The sequence below is a fragment of the Microtus oregoni genome, unplaced genomic scaffold (assembly GCF_018167655.1).
Source record: "Microtus oregoni isolate MIOR12 unplaced genomic scaffold, Mior012 000029F_ref0000214, whole genome shotgun sequence".
NCBI classification, from domain to species: domain Eukaryota; kingdom Metazoa; phylum Chordata; class Mammalia; order Rodentia; family Cricetidae; genus Microtus; species Microtus oregoni.
In genome coordinates, this window is record NW_024543088.1 from 15,407,294 (window position 1) to 15,429,626 (window position 22,333).

At 52.5% G+C, this 22,333-nt stretch overlaps 1 protein-coding gene across 5 annotated transcripts; it reads left to right on the forward strand.

Annotated features, from left to right (window-relative positions):
• The first annotated feature begins 577 nt into the window (after positions 1 to 577).
• Positions 578 to 21,285, forward strand: Camsap3 (calmodulin regulated spectrin associated protein family member 3). 5 transcript variants are annotated; one of them, XM_041678002.1, is made up of 19 exons: positions 578 to 880; positions 9,721 to 9,974; positions 10,574 to 10,696; positions 10,779 to 10,874; positions 11,089 to 11,121; positions 12,376 to 12,423; positions 12,695 to 12,833; positions 14,372 to 14,511; positions 14,608 to 14,701; positions 14,793 to 14,847; positions 14,973 to 15,046; positions 15,829 to 15,898; positions 16,004 to 17,477; positions 18,611 to 18,750; positions 18,855 to 19,153; positions 19,931 to 20,030; positions 20,358 to 20,470; positions 20,548 to 20,666; positions 20,760 to 21,285. In XM_041678002.1, the coding sequence occupies exons 1-19, from the start codon at positions 733 to 735 to the stop codon at positions 21,063 to 21,065; spliced, it is 3,825 nt and encodes a 1,274-aa protein (XP_041533936.1). In that variant the 5' UTR covers positions 578 to 732; the 3' UTR covers positions 21,066 to 21,285. The 5 variants fall into 5 exon arrangements, with proteins under 5 accessions (XP_041533936.1, XP_041533939.1, XP_041533938.1 ...); XM_041678005.1 differs by having other exon boundaries at positions 16,055 to 17,477; XM_041678004.1 differs by lacking the exon at positions 12,376 to 12,423.
• The last annotated feature ends 1,048 nt before the right edge of the window (positions 21,286 to 22,333 follow it).

Here is a 22,333-nt window from a genome sequence, read left to right on the forward strand (position 1 = left end):
TTTTATTCAGTTTAAAAATCATTATTAACGGAAGAGGTGGTGTGGAGGTCATAGGACAACTTACTGGAGCCGGTTTTTGCGTCCCACCACGAGGGCACCAGGGATTGAATTCAAGTCTTCAGACTTGTTAGCAAGTTTATTTACCTACTGAACCATGCCTTCATCACTCCCAATCACCATTCCTATACCCACACAATGAGAAACAGAACAGGTGCATACACACACTGGGTTCCTGACTGGGTCAAGAAGAATAAATCCACATAGGTGCTCACTCAGCGACCTGAATGTGGACACAAGCCTGCATGGACATCCACAATAAAGGCTACCTAAGCCCTCCAGGGTCCAGGCGTGAGCAAAACACACACACACACACACGCACATGCGTTCTTCTGCAGCCCTTCCCTCCTCCGCCATCACCGCAGCCCTTTGCAGCAGGACGATACACAGTAGTGTTGGTGGTGTCCGTGGGCACCCTTGGGGACCTAGGGTACCCGAGAGGACTGAGTCCAACCCAGGAGGCGGGGTGCACCTGGGCTCCGCCCCGGGGCGGGGTCGACGCAGCGTCGCCAGCGCGATCGGCCGCACCTGGTTCAGCGGCGCCTCAGCAGCGTTAGCAGCAACAGCACCAGCAGCCGCCGCGGCAGCGGGGACCGTAGCGGCGGCGGCCCCGCAGCAGCGCAGCCCAGCCCATCGGAGCGCGCCGACCCGGGCGGCTGTAGCCCCGGCCTCGCCATGGTGGAAGCGGCGCCCGCGGGGTCCGGGCCACTGCGGAGGACTTTCCTCGTCCCCGAGATCAAGTCATTGGACCAGTACGATTTCTCTCGGGCCAAGGCGGCGGCGAGTCTGGCGTGGGTGCTGCGGGCCGCATTCGGGGGAGCAGGTAACCCGAAGGCCTTTGGGGAAGGGACAGGGGCGCCAGGCTGGGGCGCGGCAGGTGCGGGGGGCGGGGCGCCAAGCCGGGGCCGTGGGAACAATAGCATCGGGGCTGCTCAGGGTCCCCCGAGCTCTCGGTCTCTGCTAAGCTGGGCCTCCAAGCTTCCTGCTCGGCCCGGGCCCTTGGACTTTGCCCGCCCGGGTCGCTGGAACGCAGTGGGGGGTGGGGCCCGCCAAGCAGCTGTGCGCAGGGGGAGCCTGGGATTAGAGCCCCCAGGTGAGCAGGGGCGGGGTCTGCAGACAAATTTTGGGTGTGTGGGGGAAGGGGCTCCTGCTACAGTCCTCTGCTTCCCGCCTCCACCCCACTTCTCAGACCCCAGGGCCTGACTGCATGGCCAACTCCCCTTTTACACACATCAGAAACATATAAGGATTTCCCCTACCCCACCCTAATACCCACCCCACAACACACACCGTGGCTTGGACTCCCCAAGGAGCGTTTTAAGAGCTCAGATCTACAGATCTACAGCTCTGTGACTGGGACACACACCCTGCATTAGCTCTGTCTGCGTTGCGGGTGGCCAGTGTTGGGGGACTCTGGGAAATCCCCCCCTTTCGTCTCGATGACTCTTGCCACAGGATGGCAGCTGTGACTTATGGCCCCATTTTCCTGAGGATTCAGGCGGGCATAAATGGCTTATCCACCAGGTGTCCTGGGGTGGCAGCCCCAGCTGGCAGTCCTTCTCTTATTGAAGCTGACCCTTCTCTGCCCTCTTCTTCATGCTCACAGACCTGAGGGACTAGGGCATCCTACTGGGGAGAATGAGGGTGGATTGTTAGACCTGGGAAGGCTCTCCAAGTCCTGGCTTTGGGCACCTTCAGCCACCGCAGGCCAGAGCTGGGAGGCCAAGCCTGCTCTTAGGAAAAACAGGGGTTAATTAAGGTCTAGGCCTTCCTGGGAGCAGCAACAACTCTGTGTGTGTGTGTGGTGGGTGATGCCCTGCCCTCCTACTGATTTTGGCACCAACTGGGTGCAGCCCCTCCCCCGACTCTGTTGCCTTCCCAGATCAACCTGTTCTGGGTGTGGGTCTCCTGTGACAGTTGTCAGTCAGTTGCTTCTGCCCAGTCCTGTCTTTCCCACTTTCTCTTAGTCTCTCTTTCTGCACCCTTCCCTGTGTGGCCAGCTAGCTCCGACACCTGCCCACCGCCAGGGATTTGCTAGATAAAGAAAAGATTTGGGAGTTGGGACCTGTGTCCCAGTCAGTCCCTCACATGCTGAAATAATTAGATTAGAAAGACTCGCTTTGTAGGCTTTTCATTTTGATTTTTTACTATGTGTGTCTAGAAGTGTGGGTGTGCACCCCAGTGTGTAGTTCTGGACACCTGACTGAGGTCAGCTGGCTTTGGCACTAGGCATCTCTCCCCACTGAGCAGTTCTGCCAGCCCAAGAGCACAGCTTGGCTAAGTTGTAATTGAGTTTGAGTCCCAGCCCTTCTACAATGTGGAGAAATAATTCAGATTCTTTGAACTTTGGTTTTTCTTTTTTCTTTTCTTTTTTTTTTTTAAAGGTGTTTGTCCACTTATGTATCCATGCCTGAGAACACATAGAAGCTCCTTCCGTGTAAGGCATGCCATGGTTTTCCACCCCAGTACTTTTTTTTTCTTCTCAAGACAGGGTTTCTTTGTGTATTCCTGGCTGTCTTGGAGCTCACTCTATAGACCAAACTGGCCTTGAGCTCACAGTGATCCTCCTGCCTCTGCCTCCCTAGTGCTGGGATTAAAAGCACGCACCACCACAGCCCATTGACCCCAGTCCTTTTTTTTTTTAAATTACATTTATTATTTGTGTGTGGGGGGCACATATGTTGTCAGAGAATAACATGGGTCCTGGGGATCAAACCCAGATCGTCAGACTTGGTGGCAAGAACCTTTATGTGCTGAGCTGTCTTGCTAGCTTAAGACTCCCAATACTTTTGGGGCCAATTTGCTGAGAGGTGAATTCCTTGTCTTATGTGACACCCAGCTTGATGGGTGCTCCCAGTGGCTACTGCTGTGACTGGTGAGAATACTGTCCCTTAGCCAGAGGATAGTGCAAAAATTACTGTATCATTTTACACAAGGGAAGAAAAGCCCCTTGAGGGAAACCCTCAAGCTCAGATTAACCATCTCTTCCTGTTGATCCAGCCCCTTCCATGGCTGCAGCTGCCCTGGGGATCAAATTCAAGTTGTCATCTACCTGTCTCCCAAACAAGAAGGGGGTGTGGGACTGGAGGAAATGATGAGGAACAGAACTATATCAATTTTTAAAAATACTTCATTTATTTATTTGTTTGTTTATTGGGTGCCACAGGATGTATATGAAGGTCAGAAGACGATTTGGGGGTGTAGATGTCTGGGATTGAACTCAGACTGTCAGGCAAGCGTCTTTACCAGCCGAACCATCTCTCTCTTCCTGTTTTTTTTTTTTTTTTTTTTTTTACCAGCACTTGGGTTGAAACCTACGGCCAGCATGCTAGCAAGGGCTCTCTAGCTGAACTATGACCCCAGCCCCTCATTGGGGGATTCTGCGGAGGCCCTGTACCTCTGAGCCACACTTTCAGCTCCCCCCTGGTGACCTCTAGGCTTGTGTTTTTTGCTAAGCCACAGTCTCAGGCTTCTTTTTACTTCTTTTGAGATAGAGTCTCACTAAGTTGTCCAGGTTGACCTATACTTTCTCACTCTGTAGCCCAGGTAGGCTTTGGACTTTTCTTTTCCGATAAAAGAAATGATTTATTCTTGTGTATGTATACAAGTACACTACAGAAGGACAGCTCTCAGAAGTTGATTCTCTCCTTCCTTTGTGTGGCTTCTGGGCATAGAACTAGAGTCACCAGGCAGGCTTGCAATGTTAGCACCTTTGCCTACTGAGCCATCTCACTGGACCCCAGCTTTGATCCTCCTGCCTCAGCATCCTGGTTTGCTAGAATAGTAGGCTTATGCCACCAGGCTCTACAGACTTGGGATTCTCTACAAATGCCTTTCAAGAGGCAGGCCATTGTTGGGTGCTTGGGGTGTGGAGGAGATGCTGGGAGAGATTAAGGACACTGGGGATAGGCACCGAATTAGATCCTGGATATCAATGGTGGTAAGACCTGGTGTGGGCCAAGCAACTGGGCCTGCAGGAGAAAATTGCCAAGATCTTTCAGAGAGACAGGTGAAGGGATGCTCCCCTGAGAAGCAGTCTTGAAGGCCACCAAGGGCAGGAGCCTGTGTATGCAAAGAACTTCTTAGAGGAGAACTTGGAGCTCTTTGTGGTGGCTGGAGGTCAAGGCAGAAAGATAGTGTGTGTGCTCCAGAAGGAAGGCCTCTCAGACTAAGATCTGAGGGCACTGGGGAGTCAGAGAAGGTGTCTGAAGACCAACAAGATCAGACAGGCAGTGAACTAAGGCTTGGGGAGGGGTAGTTCTGGTGACTTCCAAGGTGTGCTTGTGAGGTATGCAGGCTGTTGGGCTCAGAGGAGACAAACTTGGAGGTAAAAGGTTCCGTGTAAGTCTGAGAAACACTGAATGCCATTCCTGAGGCCTTGAGCGTATGAGAGAGGTCTGTGAGGGAAACTGCTTTCGTCTGAGCTCCCCTGTTTACTGACTGTGTGATCTTGGGCAAGTTAGCTTAGTTCTCTGAACCCCGGTTTTCTTATCTGTATATGGTATTGGAATAAATGCCTCAGGGGCTAGGGATGGAGCTCAGTCATACACAAAACAAGACCTTATTCTCCAAGACAGCAACAAAAGTGTGTTTTAGGATTAAACACACAAAAGGTCATGGAATGGATAATACTTGTTACGTTATGGGAATGTTCTGCCCAGTAGGGGTGGGACTAGCCCCCATGTAGTTTCTGAGCACCTGAAATGTGGCTAGCGTAATCTAGATGTGGTGGCGCATGCCTTTAATCTCAGCAGAGAGGCAGTCCAATCTCTGTGAGTTCGAGGCCAGTCTGGTCTACAGAGGGAGTTCCAGGACAGCTAGTGCTATACAGTGAATCCCTTTCTTGAAAAAACAAAACAAAACAAAAAGCCAACAACAACACCAAAAACAAAACCCAGAATGTAAGGATGTGGCTTAGCTGATAGAATGCTTCACTTAGCGCGCAGGAAACCCTGAGCCCCACGCTCAAATCTGCACAGACTGGGTGTGGTGGAGCAGGCCTGTCCTCCCGGCTTTTGGGAGGTAGAGGCAGAAGGATCACAAGTCCAAGGTCATCTTCAGCTGAGTTTGAGGCCAACCTGGGCTACAAAGACCCTATTTCAAAACCCAAAATCAAATATCCTGTTAGTGTTTTGATACTCAGTATGTATTGAAGTGGTGTTTGAATGTGTATTGGGCTGGCACGAGATTAATGGTCTTTGTTTCGACTTTTTAACTTTCTATTTTTAGTATTTTCTCATTTTCTCTAGTTTTTTAACTAGAATTTTTGGCCATGTTTATTTAGTGTGGGGGGATGTGTGTGTGTGTGTGTGTGTGTGTGTGTGAGTGTGAGTGATGCATGCATGCCATGTGTGTGCCATGGTGTGTGTTGAAGGGTCGGGACAGCTACTTTGGGAGTAGTTGTCAGTTCTCTGCTTCCACCATGTGGAAACCAGAGATTAAACTCAAGTTGTTATGTTTAGCGACAAGTGCCTTTTACCCTCTGAGCCATTTTGCTGGTCCTTTTTGTTTTGTTTTGTTCAGATAGTGTTATACTGTGTAGTTCAGGCACCTCAGCTCACTGTGCTGCCCAACTCGGCCTTGAACTCATCCTCCTGCCTCAACCTTCCAAGTGTTGGGATTGCAGGCTTGAGTGGTAACAAAACATCTGGCGGTTTTGTCTTTTTGAAACAGTTTTGCTATGTAGTCCAGGATGGCCTTGAACTCATGACCCTCTTGTCTCTGTTTCCCAAGTGTAGTACCATGTCCTGCTGGCTATCTCTACATTGGAGGACAAGGGTACAGTCGTGAATATTGACCAGGGATTTTGCTAAACCTTATACAATACTACCATGCATTCCCTCACCCCAAATGGCAGTCAAGTCGAGTGGAAGGACACTAGTGTAGAATAAGTGCTTGATAATACGTCCGAGACGAAGGCTGTAGGTGTAGCCTAGTAGATAGAGTGCTTACCTAGCATGCTCAGGGTCCTGAGTTCAGTCCCCAGCAAGGCATAAAGTAGGCGTGGTGGCACTTGGATAGTTGCATTCCTGGCACTGGTGAGGTGGAAGCAGGAAGATTGGAAGTGGAGTTCCTCCTTGGCTACATAGCAAATTTGTGACTCTGTCTCAAAACAAAATGAAGCAAGAGTCAGTGATAGGCCACTTTTCTTCCTCCGGGAAAGTCTTTACACTTTGCTCTTGGGAACAGGAAGTGCTCAGCGGGGCGGGGGGGGGGGGGTGAAGGGGGCTGGGGAGATGGGGGGTCAGGATTTGTGTGATGTCAGGAGGTACATGTAGCATGGGCAGGTAAAGGCAGGGTGGTGATTTATCACTGGGTAGCCTGGGGGGTGGGGTGGGAGATGCCAGGGTAGAGACACATCCTGGTCTGCAGCAGGTGGCAATCAGATGGCCACACAAGCCTACACAAGATGGGGTGGGGCTTGTCCCTCTGGAATAAGATAGCAGGAGGAAGGGTTCCGGAAGGAGGTACTGGGCACAGAGCCTGGGTGCATTATGGGCCTGTGGGTGTGTGTTTGGCTGGCTGCTGTTGGCCTTGGGGAGACCAGGAACAGGAGAACAGAAGCTGGGTCTAGGATGGAAGCCAGGACAGGGAGGTTGAGGCAAGGCCAGTGATAGAGCAGTAGGGGCAGGGCAGGCGTTGAGCCTTCAAATTCTTCATCTTTCTTTAAAAGTTTAAAAATTATATAAAAAAAATGTGTATGGACGTGCCCTTCCTGTGGCACACGTGAAGGTTAGAGGACAACTTTTGGAAGTTGGTTCTCCCCTTCCATTACGTGCTCCTGGGCATTAGACTCAGGTTTTGAGTCTGGACAAGTACCCCTACCTGCTGGGCCATCTAGCCAATGTGAAGGAGCAAAGCTAAGGACAGGGAGGTGCGCTTGACTCTCCATAGGAGTACAGCCCTCCCTGGGAAGGTCAAGTGTGGTTTTAGGGGGTGTGGAAGGAGATGTGGCAAGACGGGGTTTCTGTCAATGATGCCAGGTCCTTATATCAAGTGGTCTCGTGGGAGCCTGGCTTTGGAGAATGAATGGTCTGGTCTGCTGTATCTCGTTCACATTGTTGATGTATCTTGTTCACTTGTTGTGAAGTACAAAAGGCTTTCAATTTCTTTAAAAAGCTTTCCCCCCCCTTCTGGATGTTGAGCCATGCCCCCAGCCCTTCACTGGGGGATTTCTAGGCAGGAGCTCTACCTTTGAGCCACGCCCCCAGCCCTTCACTGGGGGGTTCTAGGCAGGGCTCTACCCCTGAGCCACCTTTCCAGCCCTTCACTGGGGTTTCTAGGTAGCATATCCCTCACCTATTTTTCTTTTCTTTTCTTTTCTTTCTTTCTTTTTTCTTTTCTTTTCTTCTTCTTCTGTTTTTTGCTATTGTTGGTTTTTGGAGACAGTATTTCTCTGTGTATCCCTGGCTGTCCTGGACCTCACTCTGTAGACCAGGCTGACTTCGAACTCACAGAGATCCACCTACCTCTGCCTCCCCAGTACTGGGATTAAAGCCTGTGCCACCACTGCCCTGCTCTCCTCTTCTTAAAATATACTTTGTTCTTTGATAGTTTCAAAGACATACATATGTATACAGTGTATTTTTATCCTATCCCCTGTCAACTCCCCTTCGTGACTCTCACTGTTTGATATTTATTGTTGTTGTTAAGATAGGGTCTCTCCTTGTAGTCCAGGTTGGCCTGGAAGTTAATGTACCCCATGTTGGCCTAGAGCTTGTAGCAGTTTTCCTGCCTCAGCCTCTTGAGTGCTGAGATTAGAGGTTTGACTTTCCACACCTCACTGGTTTTCCTGCCTTCATTTTATCACAGTGTGTGTGTGTGTTGGGGGGAGGGGAGTGTTGAAGGCTGTGGCTCGTGCATGGAGGTCAGAAGATAACACTGAGGAGTTAGTTCTCTCCACCTTCTCGTGGGATCTGGAGCGTGACCTTATCAGTAAGCACCTTTGCCCGCTTAGCCATCCCTTTGCCCTCCCTTTTGGTTTTTTATTTATGTGGTTATGTTTAGGGGTAGGTATCCATGCTGTGGAGTATACATGAAGGTCAGAGGGCAACTTGTGGGAGTTGGTTCTCTCCTTCCACCATATGGGTCTTATGGATGGAACTTAGGTGACCAGGCTTTGTGGCAATGTTGAGCCATATTACTGACTTTTTTTTTTTTTTTTTTAAAGACAGGGTCTCACTTTGGCTCCAACTGGCCTTGATCTCAATCTGCTTGCCTCTCAAGTGCTGCAGTTACAGACATGGGCCACAATACTCGGTGGGCTCTTTGAGGCAGGGTGTCATAGCACAAACTGGCTTGTTACTGTTTCATAGCCTTTCTCAGTTTCCCAAGGCTCAGGGTACAGCTGTGCACACTGGGCCCTAGACTTCCACTCTTTATACCCTCTGCTTTTCAGTGTCCCCAAGGCCAGGCGTACCCAGCTTTTACCCTTGCCTGTTGTCTTACCCGTTTCTGTTCCCTGTCTGGTCATCTTCCCCTCTCTCCTCTTTTTCTTTAGTTACCCAATTTAATGCCTGCTGTTTCCTCAAGGAACCTGCTCTCTGCCTGCCTTTGGCATGTATATTCTGTAGGCAGCCTCACAACCATCCCAGCCACCAAGATGGCATAGGGTATAAGGTTTGCTTAATTTTAAGGCTTGAGTTTGAGTCTCAGTCCTGGCACTGGAGACCCATGTAACCTGAGGCCAGTCACTTTCCTTCCCTGAGCCTTCTGTAAAGCTGTTGCCGTCTATGAAGTTCCCAGGGCTGTGGATGGAAGTTTGCAGGGCTACCCGCTGGGTAGAGTGCTTGAGGGGTATGTGGGAAACCCTTCGTTCCGTCCCCAGCAGGGCATAGACTGGGCGTGGTGGTGCATGCCTGTAATCATAGGACTTTGGGGAGAAGATGGGAAGATCAGAAGTTCCAGTCATTCTTAGCCACATGGCAGGTTTGAAGCCAGCGTGGGGCACATGAGATTCAACCTCTAAAATCTAGACAAATAAGGACTGAGGAGATGGCTTAGTGGGGAAAGTGTCTTGCTGAGAACTTGAGTGCAGATCCCCAGCAGCCAGAGGAAAAAGAGCTGGGCAGACTGTAACTTCAGCTCTGGAGAGATGGAGACAGTGGGTCGTGGAGTGCCCACTGGCCAGCTAGTTCAGCTGGAATGGCCAGGCCCGGGTTCAGTGAGACTCCAGGTTCAAGGAGAGACTCTGTTGAGGATGGAGATACGCTCAGCTGTCAAGAGTTCTCGCTGCTGTCCTAGAGGACACTAACCCTAGTTCATTCTCCAGCTTCCACGTCAGGTGGCTCACGACTACCTGTATCTAGCTTCTGAGGGTCTGACTGACATCACCCTCTTCTGGCTTCTGAGAGCACTTTTGTATAGGGCATGCGTACACACACACACACACACACACACACACACACACACAAAGAGGGAAAAAAGGAGTGTCATGGTGCCTTGACTCCTTCCTAGATTTGAAGCCTTAAAATGAATTCAACACTTGGAATTCTTCCCAGCTCAGGTGGCCTGGAACCCCCTGTGGTTGCCCAGGCAAATGACTTGTACCTGTGGATCTGGCCCCATAGATAATCCCTCCCTTCCTGGGGATCATGTCTTTGAAAGGGGGTGAGTAGGTGGGTTATGTGTTGATCTGACCCGCCATGCCCCTCCCCACTGCAGAGCACGTGCCCCCGGAGCTGTGGGAACCGTTCTACACGGACCAGTACGCACAGGAGCACGTGAAGCCCCCGGTGACACGCCTGCTGCTCTCTGCCGAGCTCTACTGCCGGGCCTGGCACCAGGCACTACCGCAGCTCGAGCCACCCCCCAGCCCCTCTGCGCTGCTGGCCTTGCTGGCGAGGAGGGGCACTGTGCCGTCCCTGCCCGAGCACCCGGTGCGCGAGGCTGACCTCAGACACCAGCCGATTCTCATGGTAGGCTCTGCTCCTGGCCTGTGAGGCCCCGCCTACCAGGCTTGGCTCCTCCCCTTAGCCACCCTAACAGTCCTGAGTTCACCTTCCTTCAAAGTTTCCAGTGTCTTTCCTGAACCTCCTTTCAAGTTCTGCCCACTAATCCTGGTTTCTAGATGCCAAACTTTTTCTTCTCTAGCCACACCCCCACGCTCAACCCATTAGATAGGGCTTCTCCCACAAACTTAGCTCCTGTCAAACCTATCTCCCTTTTCCAAGCCTAGTTCTCTGACCAAGCTAAGGGCATCACACTCAGTTCTGCCTTTCATGCATGGCTCCTCCCTCAAGTTTCTATAGCCTTCCACTCCTCAATCTCCTCCAACCCAGGCTGGTTCTGCCCTTGCTTTCCCTACATGGGCCACTCTATTGTAAATGTCTAGCTTCAAAGCCTAGCCCCCGCCCTGTGTGCCTCTTCTGTAACTAGCCCTCAAGGTCCCACCTGCCTACCCATACCCCCATCACCAATCCTACTTTTAGGTTTTTCCTCTTCTTTGGAACTAGAAGTGGAAAGGTAGCCCCCTGCCCTGCCTTCCGGCCTCATCTTTCAGACTTTGCCCCTACAGGGAGCCCACCTAGCTGTCATCGACGCCCTCATGGTTGCCTTCTCCTTTGAGTGGACAAAGACACTGCCTGGTCCCTTGGCTCTGAGCAGCTTGGAGCACAAACTCCTTTTCTGGGTAGACACAGTAAGTAGGGTCAGGCCAGGCCAGGAATGGAGATAGTGGCATTGGCCAAGTGGTCAGGCACTGACTTCTTTCTGACCCCTAGACCGTTCGGCGACTACAGGAAAAGACAGAACAAGAAGCATCCCAGCGTGCATCTCCTGCAGCTCCTTTGGATGGGGCTGCTCCTACCCAGCCCTCGGTGAGGCTAGGGCGATGGATGCATGCATGGACGGATGGATGGATGAGTGGATGAATGGATGGGTGATTCTGAGGCTGGGTGGGAAGGGATGGGCTGCACCTCCTGGCCGTTGCTGAGGTTGGGGGTGGGCCTGAAGGTGACTCCCTTTTCCTCTTTCTCTCTGCACCTCTTGCACCGGCCCCTGCTGTCCCCTTCTCTGTCCCTCTGGCAATAGTGCCCCACACGCTGGTACTGGAAGCTGGTTCCTGTAAGTGGGGCTATCTGTCGGCCTTGTCTGCCTGTCCTGCTTGTTTCTGTCTTGTCTGTGTTTGTTTCTGCCTGATGGCCTGCATCCTCCTCCACCCCCAGCTGTGAGCAATGGAGGTAGCACCCTGGCCCTGGGGACTGGGAGAACTCTTTGGAACCCAAGACTGGGGGGAATCCCTGTCATTAGCAAAGGTGAAGGTAGGCATGCTTTTGTATGTTTATAATCCCAGCCTCTGGGAAACTGAGGCAGGAGTATTACAAATTTTAGGCCAGCCTAGGATATATCTGGAGACCATGTCTTTAGAAAACCCACAAACAGCCCTGTTTGTGGTGGTGCACACCTTTAATCCCAGCTCTAGGCAGAGGCAGGTGGGTCTCTGTGAGTTCAAGGCCAGCCTGGTCTACAAAGCTAGTTCCAGGACAGCTAGGGCTGCCACACAGAGAAAACCTGTCTTGAAAAACAAAAAACAAAAAGAAAAATTACAGACAGACAGAGGTTGAAACTGGAGAGATGCATGTAACTCCAACTCCCAGGAATCCAACACCCTCTTCTGGCTTCCATGTTCACTACATACACATGTACATACCAATATACAGACACATATATACACACATAAATAAAAATAAATCTAAAACAAAATAAAAAACCCAAAGTGGATGAACTAAGAATGCAAGACTCCCTGCACCTGTCCTCCGCTTGAGGAGCAGGGCCCCTTCGCCTACCAGATACATACACTGACCACAAATTGCAGATGGATACGCAGGGAATCTTCTAGCCAAGGGGAAGATCTTCAGCTTTCCTGGGGGGGGGGGAGCTGAGGTTTAGAAGATTTTAAGTTCTTTCTCTCTTCCACTACTTAGCTGTGTGATCTCGCATGATGGTCTAAACCTTTCCTTGCTTCATATAATTTATTGCAGTATATAAATAACAGGAAAGTGGAGTCTGGATAGGGGTCCCCACCTTTGCTCACTGCTTCTCCCTACCCCGGGGTCTGGGTTGGGGGGTTGATTATTTCTTCTGCCTACCTGCTTCCTCTGCATCTTCTTCCTAAGCCGGGGCCTGGGCTTGTCTTGGGAGGCTGCTTTTGTGGGGTTCCTCAGGGCTGGGAGGAGCTGGGGTCCCCGAAGCTGGCCAGAGTATGATTAGGGAGTTAGATGGCCAAGGCTCAGGACAGGGGTCAGCACTCCTCCTTTCCCCAGAGGAGGCTTTGGGGGCCCAGCAGGCCTTGCTGACGGCCGCTCCTTCCCCCCCCAGCACGCAATTGCCTTCTGTTTGAAGGAGTCGGGGAACAAACCCCCTATGGTAATGTATCCCCCTTCCCCGGGGTCTCAGGAGGCCCTGTCCCTAGCCCCTGCTGCTGGCCTGGCTGCTCGCAGACAAGTCTTCTGCCTCTCGCTGCTGTCCTTCCCTTGCTCCAGGCTGGCCCTCCCTCCCCTCCCATTCTGGCTCTGGGGATCCCGAGCTTCCCACCCCTTCATGGCAGAAATCCCCGTCTTCCCTGTTCCAGCCTGCATGACTGCCAACCTGGGGAGGACCAGACTGACTGCTAACCTCACTCTGCTCCTGTCCACAGATTCGATACCGCAAGGACCGTGCCATTGCCCGACGGGCCCCCTGCTTTCCAAATGTGACCACCCTTCAAGACCTGGCTAGTGGGGCAGCGCTGGCAGCCACCATCCACTGCTATTGTCCCCAGCTATTGCGGCTTGAGGGTGAGTAGTAGATAATGCAGCCCTGATCCTGGGAAGGCTTCTCCAGTCTGCAAGACCAGTATGGTGATTCAGTACTGAGCCTAGGCTAGCCTTGACCTCGCTTTGAACTTCTCATCTTCCTGCCTTCACCTCCTGAGTGCTGGGATGGCAGTGTGCACCACCATGCCCGGTTCATGCAGTGCTGGGGGTGGAATCCAGTGCTTCATGCACACTAGGCAAACACTCTACCAGCTCAGCCACATCCCCAGACCCTAAAGTCTGCTTCTAGAATCAGAACGTTCAGGTTGGCATCTCTCTCTTCCCTTAGCTCTAAACTTCTCAGGCTTTAAGGAGTCCATGCTTGCTGAAGGCCATGTTCCAGACCCCACTTTAGGTACCCCGAAACAGAGGCACACTCTTGACTTCCTGGACGTTCTGATTGGGGAAATGAGATAATAAAGTCATCTAGAAGTATCTTTTGGGTCAAATGTGGTACCTAAAGGGCAATGGTTGGCTAAGAAAAAGAAACTTGTTACTGTTTGGAGACAGAGGTCTCTCTGTAACCCAGGCTGGCCTCAAGCTTCCTCTCTTCCTGCCTGAGGCCTCCCATGTGCTGGGATTACAGGTATGTGCTACTGCATCTCCCTGGGAAAAAGTGATTTGTTTTGTTTTTATTGAAACAAGAGTCCCATATAGCCCATATAGCCCAGACTGGCCTCAAGCTCACTAAATAGTCAAGGATAGCCCTGAACTCCTGATACCCCTGCCTCTACCTCCCAAGTATTAGGATTACAGACATGTATCCCCCAGGTAAAATTTATGGGATGCTGGGGGTGGAAGCCAGGCTTTGTATATTCAAAGCAAGCACTTTTCTAACTGTCCTGTATTCCCAGCCCTTAGGAAGCTGGGTTTTTGTCTTTTAAGATTTATTTTGGTTTTAAATTATATGTATATGTGTGTGGGTCTGTGCACATGTGAATACAGGTGGTTCTGGAGTCTAGAAAAGGGTGTTGGATCTCCTGTAGCTACACCCTTCTGATGGGGTGTTGAGAACTAAAGTCAGGTCCTCTGCAAGAGCAGTACATACTCCTACCTGCAAGCTATCTCTCCAGAAAACATATTTTGAGGAGGGATGGGAGATGGCTCAGTTGGTCAGCTGCAAAAACACGAAGACCTGGGTTTGGGTTCTCAGCACCCACACAAACATCTCTGTATGGTGGTGAGTTCCTATAGTCCAGTGCCAGAGAGGTGGAGATAGGAGGATTCTGGGACTCATTGGCCAACTAGTCTAAGCAGCAAGTTCCTGTTTTAGAATCTTCAAGTAGAGCGTATGTGAAGGGAAGACGCCTGCTGTTAACTTCTAGCCTGCAGACTTGTACACAAGGGTGCAAACACATACAGAGGACAAGAAAAAAAGAGCCCTTGAGTTAATTTTAGGGGGTCAACACTTTATAGTGTGCACTTGCAGAAGGTCTAAGACCTGGCTCATAGGAGGGCTTCCCTGGGGCTCCAGTCTTCCTTCCCCTTGAGTTGGAGACCCAGACATACTGTCCCCACAGAGGTGTGCCTCAAGGACCCCATGTCTGTGGCAGACAGCCTGTACAACCTCCAACTGGTGCAAGACTTCTGTGCCTCCCATCTTCCTCGTGGCTGCCCCCTGTCTCTTGAGGACTTGTTGTATGTCCCACCACCCCTCAAGGTAAGGTCATCTTGGGAGTGTGGGGGTGAGGCTCAGGGCCTGAGGTCCACATCCAGGCCTCTTCCACCAGTCAGCTGACCTCCCTTTGGCCTGCAGGTCAATCTGGTGGTGCTGTTGGCTGAGATGTATATGTGCTTTGAGGTTCAGAAGCCTGATTTTGTGCAGGCAAAAGACTTTCCTGATGGACACGGTGAGCCCTGGGGTATTGGGTTTGCCTTGGGGTCTGGAAGAGGGTAAAGGAGCCCTGCCCTGACTGACCTCTTTCTTTGTGCATCCAATAGCTGTCTCCCCCCGGGGTACTGAGACTTTACCATCTCAGAACAACAGCGGGAGCAGGTATGGGTCCTCATTGGGGTGGACTTTCTCTTCCATGGGGGTTCTTCCTGCCCACCTGGATGCTGGGGCAAGACTGGGGACACCTGTGAGAGGTGACTGAAGGTTGATGTGTATCTGTTTGGCAGTTCTCCTGTGTTCAACTTCCGTCACCCGCTACTGTCACCTGGTGGCCCCCAGTCCCCACTCCGAGGATCCACAGGTGAAGAGAGAATATGGCTTCTATTACTAGGAAACTTCAACCACAAGAATCCCCCAGCTGTCTTCATGTTGAGTCCTCCAATGGCCCTCATTGGGTCTTTCTGGCTTCCTTTGTGGCTAGTTTCAAGACCCTTTGCATCAGCCGGGTGTGGTGACTCATATCTTGAATCCTAGCACTGAGGAGGTAGAGATAGGTGAATCTCTGTGAGTTGGCAGCCAGTCTGGTCTACATAGAGTGTTCCAGTCCAGCCAGGATTACACAGTGAGATCCCATCTCAACAAAACAGAGAAGACTCCTTGCATGACACCAGATAGCCCCAACTGTCAATATTTGGTTGTTTCATTTTAATTTTTAAATTATATTTGTATATGTGTGGGGGTGAACAGGGGCCTCAATACATGTGTCGAGGTTCAGAGAGGACAATTTGCCAAAGTTGATTCTCTCTGGCCACCATGTAGGTCCCCAATATTGAACTCAGTTCATCAGGCTTGGAGGCAAGTGCTCTTAGCTGCTGAGCCATCTCCTCAGCCCCCAAAAAGCTGCTATCTGGACTTTGCAGTACTAGAGATTGTATCCAAGGCCTTATACATGCTAGGCAACTATTGTATCATTGAGCCATGCCAGATGTTTCAGCTGGCCACTAATGGAAACGCAGCACAACCAGACACATAATGACCCATCAGTGACCCACCTGGTGATTCTGCAGAGGTTACCTCATACGCTAGCCAACCCCATATGAGTGACCTCCCTCTCCACAGTGACCGTTCACTCTCCCTCCCCAGGCTCCCTGAAGTCATCTCCGTCCATGTCTCACATGGAGGCTCTTGGCAAGGCCTGGAACCGCCAGCTTAGGTGAGTGCATCTTAAGGGGCCCCGTAGCCTTGGAGGAGGGATTGCGCTAATCAGGGCAGGGAAGAGGCCTGTCCCAAGGGCTGACCCCACCCTCTGGCCACCCAGCCGTCCCCTCTCCCAGGCTGTATCGTTCAGCACTCCCTTTGGCCTGGACAGCGATGTAGACGTGGTCATGGGAGATCCTGTCCTGCTCCGCTCCGTCAGCTCAGACAGTCTGGGTCCCCCACGTCCTGTGTCGTCATCATCCCGGAATCCTGCTCAGCCAACCCCAGAATCTGGAGACCTACCCACAATTGAAGAGGCCCTGCAGATCATCCACAGTGCTGAGCCCCGGCTGCTCCCTGATGGGGCCGCCGACGGCAGCTTCTACCTCCATTCTCCTGAGGGCCTCTCCAAACCACCGCTGGCCTCTCCTTACCCTCCTGAAGGAGCCTCAAAGCCACTGTCCGATGGGCTCAACAAAGCGCCCATCTATATAACCCACCCTGAGACCCCTTCAAAACCATCTCCCTGCCCAACAGGGGAGGTATTGAAACCACCGCCCCCATCTGAGGGGTCCCCAAAAGCTGTGGCTTCATCCCCCGCAGCCAACAACTCAGAAGTGAAGATGACCAGTTTTGCTGAACGCAAGAAACAGCTGGTGAAGGCTGAGGCCGAATCAGGAACGGGGTCTCCAACATCCACTCCCGCAGCACCTGAGGCCTTGAGTTCAGAGATGAGCGAGCTGGGAGCCCGACTGGAGGAAAAGCGCCGAGCCATAGAGGCTCAGAAGCGACGCATTGAGGCCATCTTTGCCAAGCACAGGCAGAGATTGGGCAAGAGTGCTTTCCTGCAGGTGCAGCCTCGGGAGGCTGCAGGGGAGGCTGAGGAGGAGGCTGAGCTGGGCTCAGTTCCTGGTGGGGAACGACCAGCAGGTGAGGGCCAGGGTGAGCCATCCTCACGGCCTAAGTCAGTTACCTTCTCTCCAGATCTGGGCCCAGTGCCCCCAGAGGGACTGGGGGATTACAATCGAGCAGTCAGTAAGCTGAGTGCCGCTCTGAGCTCTCTGCAACGGGACATGCAGAGGCTCACAGACCAGCAACAGCGGCTTCTGGCCCCTCCAGAGGCCCCTGGACCTGCCCCACCACCTGCAGCCTGGGTCATCCCCGGACCCACCACTGGGCCTAAAGCGGCATCCCCTAGTCCTGCCCGTCGAGCCCCAGCTGCCAGGCGCAGCCCAGGGCCAGGCCCCAACCCGACACCCCGTAGTCCAAAACATGCAAGGCCGGCAGAGCTGAAGCTTGCACCCCTAACAAGGGTGCTCACACCACCCCATGATGTAGACAGCCTCCCTCACCTACGCAAGTTCTCACCCAGCCAGGTGCCTGTACAGACTCGCTCTTCTATCCTCCTGTCGGAGGGGACACCTCCTGAGGAGTCCGCCACCAAGCCTGCCCTCATTGAGATCCCCCTAGCCAGCCTGGGAGAGCCTACTGCTGATGAGGAGGGAGATGGGAGCCCCCCTGGGGCTGAGGATTCCTTAGAGGAAGAGGCATCTTCTGAGGGAGAGCCCCGGTCTGGCCTTGGATTCTTTTATAAGGTGAGTCACCTGGGCAGGTGAGAAAGGGAAAAGGTGAGCTAATTGGTGAATGATGGAAGTGGGGATGTGGGGGTGGGGGGGCTACTAAGGAGGATGGGAGGTAGTGGATAGATGTTGGGTGGGAAGTGGAGGTGTCCTAGGGGACTGGTAAGGGGCATGGGAAGTAGTGGATGGGTTAGAGGGAGAATAGATAGGTAGGGGGATAGGTTAGAGGGAGGGTGGGTGGTTAAGTAGGTGGATAGGTTAGAGGGAGGGCGGATGGATAGGTGGGGGAAGGGTGGGTAGGTAGGGGATAGGTTAGAGGGAGGGTGGATGGATAGATAGGTAGCGGATGGGTTAGAGGGAGGGTGGATAGTTAGGTAGATGGATAGAAGGTGAACTGATATGTGGGTAAGCAGACAGAGGGAAGGTTGATTGGTAGACAAATAGTTGCTGGGCAGATGGACTGGGTGAGTGTGAGACAGATGGACAAACAGGGCTAGGGTGATTCTAGAGTTCCTCTTTCCTGCCCTGCCCTGTATAGTTATCCTCTATCTTCATGCCTCCTGAAGCCTGGGCCACCATAGTGTACTAACTGTACGTAACTGTAGAAGGCATACTTAGTTCCTGCTGGTCTAAACCCCCTGCTCCCCTGAGGACAAAAATCCTGTCCACTCTTTGGGCTCTGCTCCCTTCTGACTATAACTTATATCATTCTCCCCAGCTCATGTTCAAACAAACTGGTTTGTTCTGGCCTCAAGGCCTCTCTTTGAACTTTCTATTCCATCTGTCTGGAAAGTTCCCCTTACTTCTCCCCTGTTAAGTAAGTCCCTTTCATTATGCCCCAGGGGTACTTCTGGGAAGGCTCGCTTGGTGCCCCCAGAATAATATAGACTTTAGTCCAGTCTGGCAGCACTCCATAGTTAGAGCATTGTAGGTCTGTGTTATCACTTAATTATCTTCCCCTTTGGGTCAAATGCTTTATGTATGCAGCTCCCTGGTCTGTAAGTCCGTGCATAAAGTAGGCACCAACTAAATATTCTGAAGACTTTTAGAAAGGTCAGATGAGCCACAGATTGGGTCAGTGTAAAAAAAATCAGACTCCAGCTATAGCAGGGAGGAACAGTCACCTGGATTCTGATGTCATCCTACAGGACGAAGACAAACCTGAGGATGAGATGGCTCAAAAGCGAGCCAGCCTGCTTGAGAGACAGCAGAGGCGGGCAGAGGAGGCCCGGCGGCGTAAACAGTGGCAGGAGGCTGAGAAGGAACAGAAACGGGAAGAGGCAGCAAGGTGAGGCTAGAGCTGGAATGAGGGGACCCTCCCTGGCTTTTGATATTGCTGCCTCAGTGCCCCCATATTCTATTCTTTTTGTTCCCCTTCTGTTTAATATGCAGGCTGGCTCAGGAGGAGGTCCTAGGCTTGGCCCCTGCAGCCACTGCAGCCCCTGCAGCCCCTGCTACCAGAGCTGCGGTCGCAGCTGAGGAGGAGGTGGGCCCCCGGAGAGGGGACTTCACCAGGCTTGAGTATGAACGCCGGGCACAACTGAAGCTGATGGATGACCTTGATAAGGTGCTACGGCCCCGGGCCTCAGGGACCGGGGGACCAGGGCGGGGCGGGCGCAGGGCCACCCGGCCACGCTCTGGTTGCTGTGATGACTCAGCCCTGGCAAGAAGCCCAGCCCGCGGCCTGCTGGGTGAGGACCCTGTGGGAAGGGCCTTCCTTGTGTCTGGGAGAGGCTCCACGGTTGTGGAATAAAGGGAGCATCTGCAGTGGTGCCGTATGGGGCAGGTACTCAAGATGAACAGAATTTCCATTGTGGGGAGGGAATGTCTGAAGATGTTACTAAGCAATAATCCCTTCTCTGTAGGTATGTGGATGGGAGTGTGAAGTGCAGGGCTGGAGTGTTCAGACTGTCTGATGCCCTGGGTTCATTCCCTAGCACTAGAAAAAGATTTCCTTGCCATATTAAGCCAGGCATGGTGGCACGTGCCTGTCATTATAAAACTCAGGAGGCTGAAGCAGGAGGATTTTGATTTTGATCCCAGTCTGGGCTAGTGAGCAGGTTCCCGGCCAATTTAGGCTACACATACGCACGTATGTGTGAGGGAAAAGTTCAGAGTAATGGTAGTGGCCCACTTGGTAGAGTGCTTGCCTAGCATACAGGAAGCTCTTGTTTCTTCTCTCCTCAGCATAAACCAGGTATGGGGGTATAGGCCTAACTCAGCACTCAGGAAGTAGACAGGAGAATCGGGAATTCAAGGTCATCCTTACCAAATAGGGAGTTTGAGGCCAACCTGGGCTACAGAAGACCGTTTTTAAAAAAGAAAAAAAGCCAATGAAGCAAACACAAAAATGGAGTTGGGCTGCAGAAGGCTGAAAGGGTTTTGGGAAGGTCAGACCCTGGACCCTTGGGCATTTAATGGAGGTAAAGGGGCCTTAGGTGGGGCTGACTGGTCCTGTCTCATCCTAGGCTCACGACTCAGCAAGATCTATTCCCAGTCCACATTGTCCCTGTCTACTGTGGCCAATGAGGCTACCAATAATCTTGGTGTGAAGAGACCCACATCTCGGTGAGTCCGGGTAGGCAGGACTCTCTCAGAACCCATCGTCATCTATAGACATCTCTGGAATCAAGAGTGGGATCTAGATGGGTTGTATAGATGGAAGGAAACGCATGTATATGCAGATAGGATTTGGACCTGATGGAGGGGTCTGGAAAACACGCCCCCATGCAATGTAGGTGTATCAGAGGGGCTGAGCATATGGAAAGGTATCGCATGGACTTGTAGGAGTATGCACCATATGTGTACCTCTCCTCTGCAGCGTACTGATCTCACTGTACACTGGGGGGCTTCACACACTACTGACCCCACTTCCATCCTTGCCCTCCTCTATAGGGCCCCTTCTCCATCAGGCCTCATGTCTCCAAGCCGCCTGCCTGGCAGTCGAGAGCGTGACTGGGAGAACGGAAGCAATGCTTCTTCGCCAGCATCAGTGCCTGAGTACACAGGTAAGTGAGGCTTTGGATAATGTGAGCAGCCGCAGGTTGTCTACCTGTCCCAACCCTGCTGACTGACTGCTGTCTAGGTCCCCGGCTGTATAAAGAACCCAGCGCCAAGTCTAACAAGTTTATCATCCACAATGCCTTGTCACACTGCTGCCTGGCAGGCAAGGTGAACGAGCCCCAGAAGAACCGAATTCTCGAGGTGAGCCCTGCACCTGCGTGGAAACGTGGGGCTGGCGGGTGGGTCAGTGGTCCAGCCAGACCAGCTGACTGGCTTCTTAACACCATCCCTCAGGAAATCGAGAAGAGCAAGGCCAACCACTTCCTGATTCTCTTCCGGGACTCAAGCTGCCAGTTTCGGGCGCTCTACACTCTTTCTGGGGAGACGGAGGAGCTGTCGAGGCTGGCAGGCTATGGGCCTCGTACTGTCACCCCAGCCATGGTCGAGGGCATCTATAAGTACAACTCAGACCGCAAACGCTTTACCCAGATCCCTGCCAAGACCATGTCTATGAGTGTGGATGCCTTCACTATCCAGGGACACCTTTGGCAAAGCAAGAAGCCTACCACGCCCAAGAAGGGTGGCGGCACCCCCAAATAGCGCCCACCTTGGCCAATGCACAGGCTGGGTCTGTTGTGTTTGGGCCACTGCGCTCTTGGAGGACAGTGTATTGGATATTCCTGGATCCTGTCTGGTCATGCTGTGGGGGGCTGAGCTGGGAGCTTCAGGGACTCAGGGCTCAGTTCAGTCCCCTTGTCTGTCCTCCACTTTCTTGAATAAAATAATTGAAAAGAGAAGCTGAGACATGGTGTCTCCTCCCTGAGCTGGACTGAGTTCACGTCTCGAGTTCTCTCTCACCAGCTTCAGCCTGTCTCATTGCCTCTTGCTGGGCCTGAGGTAACTTCTGCCAAGGTCTGTGGCGACCTTCCTGTTGACACTCCTTCCCCTGAGATGTTCTCAGCCACCTCTGAACTGACCTGGCAGGAGGTTCCAGACCAGCTATCCTCTCCTGGGCCTTCCCCACCCCCACCTGCTAATTTTCCTCCTCCATGTGGCTGTTATTCATCTTTCCTGGCATTTGGTGTGCAGCCAACTTCTAACTCGATCTCCATTTCTTCGTGCCAGCCTGCCTTCATTTCAGGGCTCAGTTACAGTCTCTGAGCTTAGGATTCTGTGTTCCTCTTCAGAGTCCCATATCTAAGGATCCAGTTGCCGCTGTAGGTGCAGGGCTCAGGTGTAAGGCTCACTACAGCCTGGCTTCCCAGACACTGCCGAAATCACATACAGCTCACCTCCTAAAGCCACCCCTGTGACTATCCCATGATCCAAACCAACAGCTGTCTCCACTGCCCCCTGCTCACATGGCAGCCTGCGTGACCTGCTCAGAACTCAAATCTGATTATGTCCCCTGATGCCAAAAGCCCCTTAATGGTCTAGAGGCAACTAATGGCTTCCTTCCCAGAGCTTAAGCAATAAGGCCTCCACCCAGAATGTGGCCTGTGCACAGGGCCTGGTTCCTGGCCTCTAGCCAGTGATTCAAGTGCCTTACTGGTAGGGTCACAGGGCCTGCTGACTACATGGGGCTCGTGGGTTTGTCAAGTCCTGGAGCTATGACACCCACACAAGTGGGGCCAGGTGCCCCTCAGCTTGAGCCCCAAGGAGCCATCTTACTGGGCAAGCCTGACAAGAGGCCTGGGGTGGGGCAGGGGAACTGGCCCTGCAGCGTCCAGAACTGGCTCTACAGGGTGAGGGCAGACTGTCCACCTGCCAGGGCTCCTGACTACCCCACCTCCCATCCCAGCCAATCAGGGCTCAGAGCCAGGCAGCTCTGAGGTAGCATGCCCTGAGGCACCTGGGCAGCAGGAAGG